The sequence below is a fragment of the Amblyomma maculatum genome, chromosome 4, assembly GCF_055883805.1.
Source record: "Amblyomma maculatum isolate TAMU_Amacu chromosome 4, ASM5588380v1, whole genome shotgun sequence".
In the NCBI taxonomy this organism is placed as follows: domain Eukaryota; kingdom Metazoa; phylum Arthropoda; class Arachnida; order Ixodida; family Ixodidae; genus Amblyomma; species Amblyomma maculatum.
The window spans coordinates 124,798,971-124,812,329 of NC_139347.1; the positions used below are offsets into that span (position 1 = coordinate 124,798,971).

Sequence of the window (13,359 nt, forward strand, 5' to 3'; positions counted from 1 at the left end):
TACATCTCAAATTAAAAGAAAAATGGCAGTCTACCTGGGACAGTGAAGTGGGAAATAAACTACACTTGGTAAAGCCCATTTTGGGAGAATGGATGTCGTGCCGGCATAAGGAGCGTTTTATAGAAGTGATCCTATGCCGTCTCCGCATTGGACACACGCACCTGACACACAATTTTTTGTTGAAAAAAGAAGAGAAACCACGATGCGAAAAATGCGGAGAGGAACTAACTATTAACCACATTTTATTCACATGCGCAAGTCTTGAAAGGATAAGAAAAAATTTTTTGCAAAGTTTTACAAAGAATACATTCCTTTTCACCCTAAACTGATTTTAGATGATGATGGACTTGTTGATATATCTTGTGTTTTTAGTTTCATAAGGGAAGCAAATGTTTTACACAAACTGTAGGAAAAAATGAAACATACGTCACTAAGAGAAACTGAAACCTTGTGCTAGGCACATCATGGTGTTGGCAGCTTAAGCGCCATTGGATCTAAAACAACCCAAGCTTTTAAAAGGAGATTTTTAAACAAATTGGTTTTTAACACACTCATTTTCCCATTTCTTGCAAAACAAAACTTTCACCTTGCTCGTGGCGCATGATAGCCTTAGTTGCTTATGCGCCAAAAAACCCAACACAACACAACACACAACTCTTTCCTCGAGCACATTAGGAGCATACAAACATATCACCCGCCACTCTACTGAGCCAAAAGAAAAATCGCATACAACCGTGCGCCCCGACATGTCCGTCCTCACTGCCTGGACATCCAGCCCCAAATGTTGCCGAACAAACAGTGCACACCCCGTAGATCTCCCGACAGCATGACTAACACACGCGTAGTACATTGACGTGAAAGGGAGCACCATACTCTCGGTCTCATCGTCGCCTTCGATTTTAGTTTCCTGTACAGCAAGGATGTCTTTATCCTGTTCCACTGCCAACCTATATAACTGCCGTTGTCTCCTCCTCGCTGTAAGCCCTCGAACATTGATTGTGGCGAGTCGCAAGGACCTATCTGGTAGCGCCATTATAGCATGAAAATAGACCGAGAGTACGGTGCTTACCTTGGACGTCAGGTCCCGAGGCGCAGGATCCAGCGCACGGCATGTGCCTGCGCTTACAACTACGAAGCAGGTGGCGGAGGTGGCGCCGGCGCCGTTGTTGCCGTCAACCTCCGCTTGGAAGCGTTGTTCGGCCGTAGGCGTAACGACGGCTGACACATGGGACCTGCCTTTGAAGGTGGTTCTCCGGTGGCGTTCAGTCCAGGAGACGCTCCCTCTGGCTCGGCGACTTCGTGCGAACGCTTAGTTGCCGAGACGGCGGCGCCTTCCTTGGAAGTGTCCATGGCCTCCTGCACCTCGCTCACGCTTTCCACCGACAGCACGGTGTTGTCTTTTTCTTGCACCACGGCTGGCGTACTCGGCTCCTCTGTTGACGCAAGTGCGTCTTCTTCAAGGTTTCGCGTTTCTTCCGCGACTGGGTTCCCTGATGTATGCTCGGCAGACGCCTTTTCGTCCTTAGCAATACTAGCCTCTACCCTTTCTGTTGCTTCAGCATCAGCCTCGTCCATTAGGAGGTCCGAGTTATCGTCACTCCCCATGGGCCCTGCGACGCTGGCGTAGGTGCGCACGCACTCCGTCTCGTCGTGGCCAAAACGACGACACAGCACGCAGCGCGGTACCTTGCAGTCTCGACGAATATGACCGGTGCTCTGGCAGCGCAGGCAGAGTGGTGCCCTACCCGGCACTAAAGCCCCTCAATAAACTAAAAGTAGCGCCATCTCCTCTCTCCTCCTCCGGCGGCGCCGCTCCTCCTCTCGCATTTCGACCGTGGCTCCACCTACGGGGTGCGCGACTAGCGCGCGCTCTCCGGAGCAGGCGCCCTTCACAGCCGTTTCGATCAGCGCCGCGCGCGCGCCGATCGAGGCGGCCGTGCGCCGGGTCTCACCAGAGCCTTGCATTTTGTCGCAATGTGTTCTGGTTAAAATATTACTCACTGCTGAAACATAATTACCGAATGTTGACAGGGATTTCCCGCCGGACTAATTTCAGCTGTGAGTGTCATACATGACATATACGCGATTTCGGCGTTGGTTCAACTCGCCGTCATCTCCGTGTGTCCGTAGTTCGTAACATTTGGCCACTCAGCGGCATGCTTTATAAAATTTGTAACTAGGCGGCGGACAGGAACAATTTTGGAACAGTCTGTGTATGGTTTCTTCGCAGCGTTGACTGGATTGCGAGCTGCCGGTAAACTAGAGAAGTATGGCAGCAGTTGTCTTCCATGTATTTTCAATTTTAGCTGCAGATCAAATTAACTATAGGCGGCGGAAGCTGCAGTCTGTGTGGAGTCTTTGCAGCTTTGATTGACTTGTGAGCTACCGGTTATCTTGGGGAGGGAGGTAGCAGTTATTGTTTTTTATATTTGAGACGGTGCCGTGTTCAGCTGCCATGGTGTGTCACCATACGTACACGATTTTGGCGTCGATTTAACTCGCCTTCACCTCCTTGAGTCCGTCAGCCGTTGACAAAAGTGCGCAACATGCTTGAAAAAAAATTAACTAGGCTGCGGAAGCTGCAGTCTGTGTGGTTTCTTTGCAGGTTGGACTGAATTGTAAGCTACCGTTAAACTTGAGAAGCGTGGTAGCAGTTTTTTTTTTCTATATTTTGCGCTGAAACGGTTCCGTTTTCAACTGTCAGTGCGTGACACCATTTGTACGCGATGTCTGCGTTGGTTGAACTCGCCTTCACCACCGTGCTTCTATCAACCGCCGGCCAAAGAGCGCAACATGCTTGAAAAAAAAATTAAATAGCCAGCGGGAACGATTTAGTAGCAGTCCGCGTGGCAGCAAAACACACCGCGATATGTGCCGCGCGCGCGCCGCCCGCCCCGCTGGAAAGGAGGAAGCTGCACGCCCAGGAAAAAAAAAAAAAGCGCGCGCGCGCACGTGACGGCGCTCGGCCAATGAGAGGGTCGAACGACGAAGGAGAGCGCAGGAGAGGAGGCGGGCGGCAAACTTCACATGTTGGCGCTACTTTTAGTTTATTGAGGGGTTTTACCCGGCACTACCATAAGGGCCAGCTCACCGGCAATTCTCAGCTGATGTGGTATGTCCTCCGGCATCACCCCGCCTCGAGTTTCAGCGTCACGGTTCGTGTCGTCGAACTCTTGTCCGAAACACCGTTGACCCTCCAGCGCTCCTTCACCACTTCTGTCGTTCTTCCGTATGCGAGCAAAGCTGCCCGTACGTCGTCATCAGGTACGGTGGGAAGCAACCAGTGCAACTTCAACCGGATGTCTTGATTCGACGGGTCGATGAGTACGCAGCGATGACTCTTCACTTGTACTTCGGCATTCTCGAGCAACCTCTTTGCACCTTCAGCACACTTGAACGTGACTGCCCAAACGTGATTCATTTGATACGCCCCCAAGGCCGAAACCTCGGGGAGCAGTTTCAAACGGGCCAGCGTATCCCTGAAGTCTTCCACACGGTAGGGCCGGGCTCTCACATCAGCATGCATAAACACGGTGTTCAAAACCAAACGCCCTGAAGGCAGACTAGGTAGAACAGCACGGTACTCATCATTCGATGAAGCAGAAACCCTGTTACCGCGGCCAGAAACGGCCGCTGACACCGCTCCGTTGGAGCACATGATAAGCACGTCCGCTCGCTAGCGCGGCCGGAAGTGGAGTCCCACTCAGCCACGAGTTCGGTGCTTAAAAGCGCTTCTAGTGAATGCGGTGTTGCCTTAGAAACGTGCCGTAGAACGTTATACTGCGGTGTATATCGGTAATTATGAGCATGTTACTTACAGAAGTCGCAGTTACACGAGTAGCGAAGTACGTTTCCGCTACATTTCTTCTGCGCTCTGCGCACATGCAGAGCCATCTTGCGACAAACACAGAACCCCTCCTCGCAATGTGCGGCGCTGCCCCGACACGTGGCGCGCCACTCGCCCCTGACGTAGGGTGCCTCGATGTCAGCGCCGCCGTCCGGCACCCTACCCTGACGTTTCGCCGTGCACCCTCACGGGTTGTAGAATAAAGCGTCTTTCCTTTCTTTAGATCACTATCTTCGCTCACCCGCTTCTCCACTTCGGGCCGCGCGGGTACCGGTGCGGTATGATGTACGAATGACGACGGGCAGATAGGTTATGTGAGACCTTGAGGTGCGGCGCCTTCTGGAGCCAAACCTCCTCCCATCTGACAACGGTACCGGTGCGAGGATGCCCCAATACCCTTGCGTTTAATAAGTTTTCTCGCTCTCTCCCCTTCCAACATCCAGCGTGCGTCACTCGAACAGTGGTGTTTAGGCGACGCGGCTCCTCTTTCCGCGCACAGCGCGATTGCTAGGTGCAGCGTCTGATGCCGGACGCCTCTGGCGTGATCGCTGCGCCGTAGCGCTTCTGCTGGGAAAGCGTCCCCTGCGATGTGTGCCGAGCTGCTTCCGAGGAATCATGCTTCTGCGTGGTGCTCCCAAGCGAGATAGAGGACGATCCCATCAAGGCGTCAGCCCCATGATCGCGTCCGCCTTCATGGCGCGTCGCTGCCCGGCTTTCTCCCTCCGAGACACCGAGTTCTTTGGTTCGTTCCGCTTGCTCAGGCTCACGTTTCGTTGCCGCGCCGAACGCTGTGACTCAAGAGCATACCGAGCGAATGAGTGGGCGGTGCGAACGAGGTGCAATAACGCTATCGCGTTCCACTCTTGAAGGCGAAGCTTAAGCGTCCTCCAAACTTTTTTTACTATTCTATTTGGCATATTTCTCATAGATGACTAGCTGCAAAATTATAGGAGCACAGTAGTATCTAATGCCCTTTTTGACGACGGAATAGGTGAAATCCATCATGTGCAGGCAGTGGTAAAACGCAAGTATGAAAAATCTGAACTCTTGTTACAGGAGCTCAATATGCGCTATTTTTCTGATTCTCAGAATGCTGGTTTGCAAGCTCGCTGGCTTGCACCGGTACGAAACCACTCGCAGTTTCGAAGACGCTGCCTAGTTTGCTGTAGCAATACATTGCATGTAAACGAAGCAAGCATGTAACATTAAGCAAAGAAAGAACATTGGTTCATAGGTCAAGGAATGAACGAATACGCTTGGCGTTGTAATGAAAGCGGGGCACTCAAAATGAGCTCCACTTCGTATGCATAGGCGGCATATAGGTCCGGATAGCGTGCTGCGCTTTTCACTGCGAAACCTGTCTCTTGACGGTTTAAGCGCACTTTGTGTCTAAAAACAGTCTTGGTGGAAGACATTCATACCGTCCTAGTACTGTGCGGAGAAAATCATACGCTCAAATAGAGCTCGAGGAAGCGTTTAACAAATACTGTCCGGTCCATGTCTGCTATATATCTGTTTTATTTATTCAGCTGAACCGGATAAGGTCTTAAGCAGAACACATATTGACTTCCTGATATCCAGCGAGAGAAGAAATTTGAGAAAACCACCTAAAGTTGACACGTTGGTTGCAATAGTTTGTTAATCTTTGATTAAACGATCGAGTCCGGGCCGGATTCAATATATTGCAATGAAATATTCCGATGACGATTTTATTTGATCTAGAGCCACTCGATTGCGATCCACGCATCGCGATTGCGGGTGTAAGGTATCGTATGCATCTTCCTTCTGAGTGAGCGCTCAGTCAGCCCAGGTGGTTGTCCCGAATTATGGGAACTATATTCTCAATCGCGATCTAACCCGGAACGGATCGACGACGACTGTTATTGTCCGTGTGACACAGGTATCAGAAAATGGATTAATGAACAGTGAAAATTTTATTTACTCTTCGGTCTTTTCTTATGGTCCATGGTATATCGCGATGCCGCAGTCAAGTGCTACGAACGTTAATACGTATACGGGCCTCATGCTTTCGGATAGGTTACGTCGACGTTTCTGCAATTCAGTCAATGCTTATTGCTAAGGTGATATATATCAGGTTAGTGACGTTTCATAGCGTCACATTTATGCTACAGAAAAGAAGGGCGATCTTGCTTTTTCGTAACATATATTGCACGCGCGCATGTTTTCAAAGATCGCATATGCGACAATAAACACAAGCAGTCTGAATCTGACTTCAGTTTTTGTTCTTACTCTTTATTCATTTGTTTTATTAGGAAGTCACTTAATTGTTGCTTCATACATAAATGATTATTATGCGGTGTGCTTTCTTTTGTAACAGAAGGAAAGGCAAGAAACAAAAGTGGTGATTGTATCATTGATTCTTTTTTTTTTTTTTACAAAGTCTACAATACAGTAAAATTTGAGCAAACAGGCGCAGCAACAATAAACAAGTAAAAATATAGAAATGCACCGCTAAAGGTTTTGGAGAAAGGCCGCACATATGACACCGCAATAATTTTAAAGTAGTCTGATACCAATTTTTGGTGGTATTTTTTTTTTCACTTGCTAATGATGCGCTAGATATTCCTGTATAATTCTCCACCTGGTTTCTCGCTTACCACCGCCAAGTAATTTGTAATTAATTTTACTTTCTTCACCAGTTTCGGCTTCGCGGTTTCAGCAGCCGAGCGGTTGTTGTACGGTCACAATTGTATAGGTCACGCGCGGGATTAAAAAAAAAAAAAAAAAAAAAACTTCAACCGCAGACTCACAATTATTAGCTCCTCATTTTGCGCTTTCAATAGAGCCACTTGTTCTGCGCTCCATGCCAGTTTTCTCTTAGCTCTTCTCAGAGCGCGAGAAATGTTGCAGCATTTCTTTGGCTGGTTGCATGCTTTTTTCCTTCTTTCTGCGCATCTTGTGTAAGTCTCCGCTGGTATTTGCATTAAGCGCAGCTAACCCCTTCAGAGTTGACGGTCAAACGACACTTTTTCTGCAAAATATATTCCCATGAATGATATGTGCTTCCTGAATCAGCTGGTTGCAGGCCACATTCGGAACAAAGACCCTCCAGTGCACTCTACCTATATAGCTCTATCTTCAGCTTTAGATATTGTTGTATTATACGCGCTTGTTTTTTTTCTTTTCCGAGAATATAGACTATTGTGTCCACAGAACTGCGTTCAGGCTTCCAAAAGTTATCACTTTTTCTATGTACAAAGTGACAAAGTTCTTTTTCTTTTTTTTTTAGGCTCGATAACGCGCGTAGGCTACAGATCCAGCAGGTGCTTCGGTTAATTTGGTCCAAGTTGCAGGTATGTAAATTGAGTCAAACGGATCCCGAGGCTCAAAGCTGCACGTCTGCTGCTGCGGGCATGAGTTCTCGCTCGGCTCTTCTGCTGCCAGCTCCTTGGAAGCATTGTCAAACATCCTTGACGGTGCGTGCATGGCTGTCGTCTGCACCACTGGCATTACGGCACTGCGTTTTTGTCGTTTAGCGGCCGGTTGGTCACGGAGGTTCCTCAACTTTCTTTTCGATGTATTCTTAGGCAGAAGATGGTTCGGATAATGGTCGAATAGCGTTGGCACGGTTTCGGGCTTAATTTGTGGTCTATCTCTAGCGAGCTCGTTGACGATGCCGCTTACTGTCACTTTGAACGTTCTCTCTATGTAGCTCTCCTCAAAATATTTTTCGCAGACAACACACGTTGAAGTCAACTTGCGGTCCTGTCTTTTAATCAGCTGCTTTCACTACGCAAGCTGCGCAGGGTCCGATGGCACACCGAACATAGAAACCTAGTCCTGAGCGGTAGCCACTCCGACAGAGCGACACGAAACATGTCTTTTCCCTGCCCTGGTGCTTTATTTTTAGCATCATTAGTCGTTGCAAATTTAATTATCTCATATGAATGCAAAAAACAGAACGACTAAAACAAAAGAACAGCGTAGACGCGTCCAAAGCGCTCGAACCCACTGATGGCTCGGCCAGCGCAGCTGCGGCAAATCAAGGGCGCGCCGGCGGCCGACGGCGTCGACGGCACCTTTACAATGAGCAGCGCCCCTGGCGGCCAAACTTGGAAGGCATCGCCGGCGCGGACACCTCCTCCCATTGAGAGAGCCCTCCGCACGGCACACTAGCCAGTATATTCTAGGCACTATATAAGTTCTTTCCTTCCTCCATGCTGCCGCCGATTCCCGATTCCGCTACTGCCAATGACCGTGCGACTGCCGTTGCGGCTCGGTACGTTGTACGGCTTCCGCTTGTAAGCAAACAAAAATAGTACTAATTTTCACGTTTTGATGCAATAAAATAGGAATTTTAAGTCTTGATATTTTTCAGAAAAATAAATTTCAGCTGCCCAGTGAACACAAATGATGTCTGCATGCCGCACGTTTTAAAAACAGATAACGAAAAGTGACGAGCATGCACCTGTCCATTGTTGAAAAAAATTAAACGTGAAAATGAAAACGCTGCAGAATATCTAGACAATACATAACCCGCAAGCATATTTAACATTCACCGGTAGCAAATGTCGAACTTTCAATTTACCAAGAGTCGACTGCGAACGGCTTCATATCCATTTCGAAGTAAATCCGGTGGCGGCTGTTTTCCGGGTTCCCGGCTACCGTATCCCGGCTATAATGTTCTAGAAGGGGGTAGTGGGGTCAGGGAGAGCCCGTGGGTGCGGCATCTCACGTCGACAGCGCGAGATGGCGCCACCGGAGCATGGGCTGTAAAGAAACCGCGACATACCCGCGTACGCGCTGCTTTCGCAGCGCCGAGAAAGCTGCGTGCATCTGGTTGAACACCAAAAATCGGACGTCTGCAGCTCTAATGCATATTTTCTTAAAAGAAAATATGCCCAGAAAAGGTAGATAGGCGGACATGCCACAAGTTTGTGCGAAGATAAAGCCTACCCGACGAGTGCAGACACAGAACCGCCGTACGACGATCCGGTTGCATTTCTAAACTCAGAGTTCACAAACAGGGCAGAAGTAAAATTGTGGATGAGCAAATCGCTTAATTTTCTATCAAAATTTTCGAAGCACGTCCAGACGCAATCGCATTCACTGTTAAAGTTAGCTAAACAATTGCGGCACGCGTACTTACGCACCCTGAACAGACAGATACCGAATCGACGAGGCTTTCTTTCATCAAATTCAGTTTTTATTTTGCAAAGTACACATCCACTTAAAGCGCATCTGCGTGCTGGCTGCAACCTAAGGCATAACCAAAATTTGCCTTTACAAGCAGCATTACATCTACTATGCTGTCACTGCAGAGTTTCTCGCGACTGAAGAAAACAGTGAATATATCCTCTAACTTCTTCACTGCCCGGAAAAGTTCTTGCGAAGGATACAACAACCCTCCCTTGTCACATATCACTGTGAACTCAGAATTTCTGCCTTCCTTACTGGAGCTTTCCACCAGAAAGGCTTTGCAGTGCGTGCAGTCATAGCGTTTCAGAAACTTCCAGGCAACATACCCTGCCATATAATGTATAAGCCGGTCGTCGCTCTTCTGTTCTACATACTCTCTGTGCTCAGCAGGAATACTCTGAAGCATGCGCTCGGCTGAAGCTAGGTTGCCTTTCTCGATGAGCTGGTCGATTGCAGCAATCCTGTCTTCTTGAGCAGGAGCATCGCACGCACCCAAGAGAGACCTTATTTCTCCACTACCTCCATCAAGGTCAGCATTGCCTGAGCGCACTGTCTTGGCAAGATTGTAAAACGACAAGCAGTTTACAACAATTAAAAACTGTGTCGGTGTTGGGTGGTCGTTGAACCCGCACGATTGCCTGATTATGCCAAATAAATTTTCCAGTGGATCCTGGCTCAATCTGGATGTCATGATGTATTTAAATCCCTAGCTGGCAAGGTAATCCAACAGTGATAATGTGCTGGATATTGTCACTCTAAGGCCATCTGCAGTTGAATCACTTAAGAATCCACCGACTCCTTTAGCATGGCATTGCCAAGAAGAAAGAAATTCAAGAAAGTCTTTCAGTGTCTGTGTCTTCCTGGAGCAGGGACGTAAAGCTTCGGCTGCGAAGCGGGACGTCATCGTCTTGATGAGGCAGTTGATGATCCTGAAAGAGTACAGCGATGTAATTTTTTTCCCGATAAAGGCTACCACTACACAGTTCTGGTGTTTTATAAATGGGGCCCCTTGATACAGTCAATATACATGCACACTGTCAACAGGTATATGAGAAGGCAAACCAGGTACTTGCAAGAGAATGCAAGGTACAACTGCATGCGATGTTCTTTAGTTGATCAGTCATGCATAATAAAAGCAACATTATTTTTAGTGGGCTGCTTACCGAAAGAATGATAGCGTAGCGTCAATGCTGACCCATGAATCCTCCAATCTATCTTTGTAAAACTGGAGACCATTCAAAACACGATGACCAAAGAGTTGAAAAGCGAAATTCACTCGCATCTTTTCGAAGCCGTTTGGTTGAAAATGAACGGACGTAAGGCCAGGCATCGCTTTTAAAGTGACATTGCTGCAGTCCAGCTTGAACGCTTGCCTTAAAGGCTGGATAGAAACCTGGAACAAAATACAAACAATATAAAATATAAACTTTTATCTTTTTATTTCAGTTAATGTAATTGGAAGCACAACTATGTAGACACTGAAAACAAGGTTGCATGATGTAACTCTGCACTGGAACTCCCAAAAGACGAAAGCAAAGTTATCGACTGTAGTCTAAATATGAAATTTGGCCACATACCATGCCATCAGGTGTATTCAGTGGAGGCTTGAGAAGCGTGTTCCTGAGGCACTTAAGCAAATGCGGGAAATCTGATAGGAAGTGGAGATGTCGAGCCTAGTCCACCGGGTGCTCCAGCTTGCAGGTGATCTTGTTTGACTTGACTCCAACTCCCAATATTTTCCACATGCGCCTATTCCATGAGGCGCCATCGCATGTGACAAAATCGACTAATAGTCCACTGGCTTCAGCAAGAATTGTTGCTTCAATTAATATTTTTGCGAGCATCTCTGCTTTGACGTTTGCAATCGTAGCAAACACGCCAATAATCTGGCTCCATTTTCCAGTGAACGGTACAAACATTACTATCATGCCATGGTCACACGTTACGGTTTGCCCTTCAGATGTGAACTGACCCATGTCGACAAAACCTTCTATGCGACCCGAAGGAGTTACAGCAAGGCGCTCTGATAGTTTAATTTCGTCGACCAAAAGGCCACCATGTCTGTTCATGCTGCTAATATGCTTTGTTTTCTGCTAAGTTGGTTTAGCACTTTGTGATTGAACCCAACTCCACTCTTGAAGAGCCTCAGGTAGCGTTTCAGTGTACTGTTGCTCGGGAGAGAAATGATATTGTGTTTGCGAAGGTGCTCATATAGTTTGGCACTCTTCATTTTTATTACAATACATTCCAAAATCAAATCCAATCCTTGCTATAGACGTTCCCTTTAGCATTTGGCCTTTTTGCTGCAGAGCAACAGTGCATAACACATTGTCGTTGCTTGGGAGTTAGAGTTTCAATCTGTGCTCGAAGCACTTCTTCGGGCTTTGAGGCATTCTCCTGCTGCATTTTCTTGAGCTGGTCTTTGAGGGCAGCAGAGCGAGATGACAGTCTTTTGATTTTATTCCTTGCTGCACGCAGCTTCTGAGCTGTATTTAGGACATTCTTCTTGAGTGATCGTTTCAGCCTTGACTGTCGTGTTAGTAGTGCCTTCCTCAGGTATCGACAGGAGATGCATGCTTGCCCTGAGAACTGAGAACAGTGAATGGAGCACTGTTAACACGGTCTGTTCTGACAGACAGAAGCAGTCTCAGATGTTAAAAACTATGGTGCAAAAATGATTTTCAGAACAGTTATAATTACAATCAGGCAGCAGTGAAACATACCTTCGGATGGTTCTTTCCCGGCACAGCGCTTACTGAAGTACATGCCCTCGCGGGCTGTCACTTGTAGTTGGAGACCCTTATATAGGTCCGATCTTGACATGCTGCTAGTTGGCAAGGCCCCTTTGCAGATCCCATACGCGTCAACACTTTGGAGAACGTTCTCTGCTTCCGCACAAGAGGTGACGTGCCCTTGTTCAACAATGCGGCCACAAAGCAAGGCTGTATATGCGACGGCCATTGTACTCTTCTCTGCATCCTGGGAGAACATCACCACCCTTTCGGACGTAATTTCTTCGTTGTCATGCATTCTTAATTTGCAGTACAGGATGCCTGTGTAATCAGGAACACAGTGACAACTCCAGTAGACGGACGGAACACTCAAAGTGAACAGATATCCAGGCATACACGCTTCCCCATGTCCCGCACCGGGCGCATGTTCCGATGTCGTCGCAGCCGCTTCGCCAGCATCTGTTTCCGCGCCAGAACATTCGCATTGCTCATCAACGCACACTTTAGATCTTTTGGCCTCAGAAGATATGACGTCCGTGCTGATGCGCTTCCTTGGTGGTCTTGGCTGAGTCGGTTTTTTCGTCAAGTAACGTGGGGCATTTGGCAGCAGCGTCGGCACGGCATCGGGCAGCAGCTCCGGCTTTCCGCGTGCAATACGAACTTCTTCACCATTTATAATGTGGACGTAGTCACGCAGAATACATGATGGTTCGAAGTGAAGTTCGCAAACAGCAGAAGTTTCGTCGAGTTTCTTGTCCTGGTGGTGCAAGTTTCGCTCCCAAATTCGGCGTCTTTCCTCATCTTTCGGCACGGTAAACAACGACGGCTGCTTTCCTTTAGTCCTCTTGTAGCCGGTCTGACACCCGGGAGCAAAGCAGTGTCGTTGCCGTTGACGGTTCGGCATTCCTACTTTCCACGAATGAAGAAGGCAGCCGGCGAAACAAACTAAAATGATGCGCTGAAAAAACGGAGACAGCCAAAGCCGCGAACCACGTGTGAACAAACGTGCGAGAGGCAGCACATGGGCACCACAAACGGGCCCACGCGACTACAGTGCCGCCGCTAACATCCGGGTTGCGTCCGCACTCGCCGCCTCGCCGCAATGCATGGGGCGCGCCGGCTGCTGAACCCACTACCCCCTTCTAGAGCATTATATCCCGGCGGACACCCGACTCGGCACGGCCGGTTTCGTATGTTCAACGGAACTCCGGCGGACGTCCGCCGTGCGTCAGTGGCCGTCTGGGTGGAAACCTCTTGGTCATTTCCTCCTCTCAGCAGTCGCGAATCCTCCGCAGCATAAAACGTGAGCGGCGTCCCAGCGCGAGGGGAGTTATGCGACAGAGGCTCCCTGGTAAAGGCCGTGAGCCTGATTGTCAATAAGTAGGTGGTGAACATCCTTGTCAGTGGTATGTCGCACTCTACTGCTCGCGCTACCCATCTCATGTGCAACGCTCTAGTCAGGGACGTGTGAGCCTGATTGTCAATAAGTAGGTGGTGGACATCCTTGTCAGTGGTATGTCGCACTCTACTGCTCGCGCTACCCATCTCACGTGCAACGCTCTAGTCAGGGCCGTGAGGTCTGGGACGCCGAGGCCTCCTCTATGTTTTGATTGCGGACGA

General features: G+C 48.5%; 1 protein-coding gene and 2 pseudogenes across 1 annotated transcript; all 3 read right to left on the bottom strand.

Moving 5' to 3' along the window:
• Positions 1–699: 699 nt before the first annotated feature.
• On the bottom strand, positions 700–3,821 carry LOC146192303 (uncharacterized; annotated as a pseudogene).
• A 6,724-nt stretch (positions 3,822–10,545) lies between these two features.
• LOC146192304 (uncharacterized) lies at positions 10,546–11,569 on the bottom strand (annotated as a pseudogene).
• LOC146192305 (uncharacterized) lies at positions 11,563–12,745 on the bottom strand. Its single transcript, XM_084602425.1, has one exon. The coding sequence runs from the start codon at positions 12,641–12,643 to the stop codon at positions 11,669–11,671; it is 975 nt and encodes a 324-aa protein (XP_084458551.1). The 5' UTR covers positions 12,644–12,745; the 3' UTR covers positions 11,563–11,668.
• Positions 12,746–13,359: the final 614 nt, after the last annotated feature.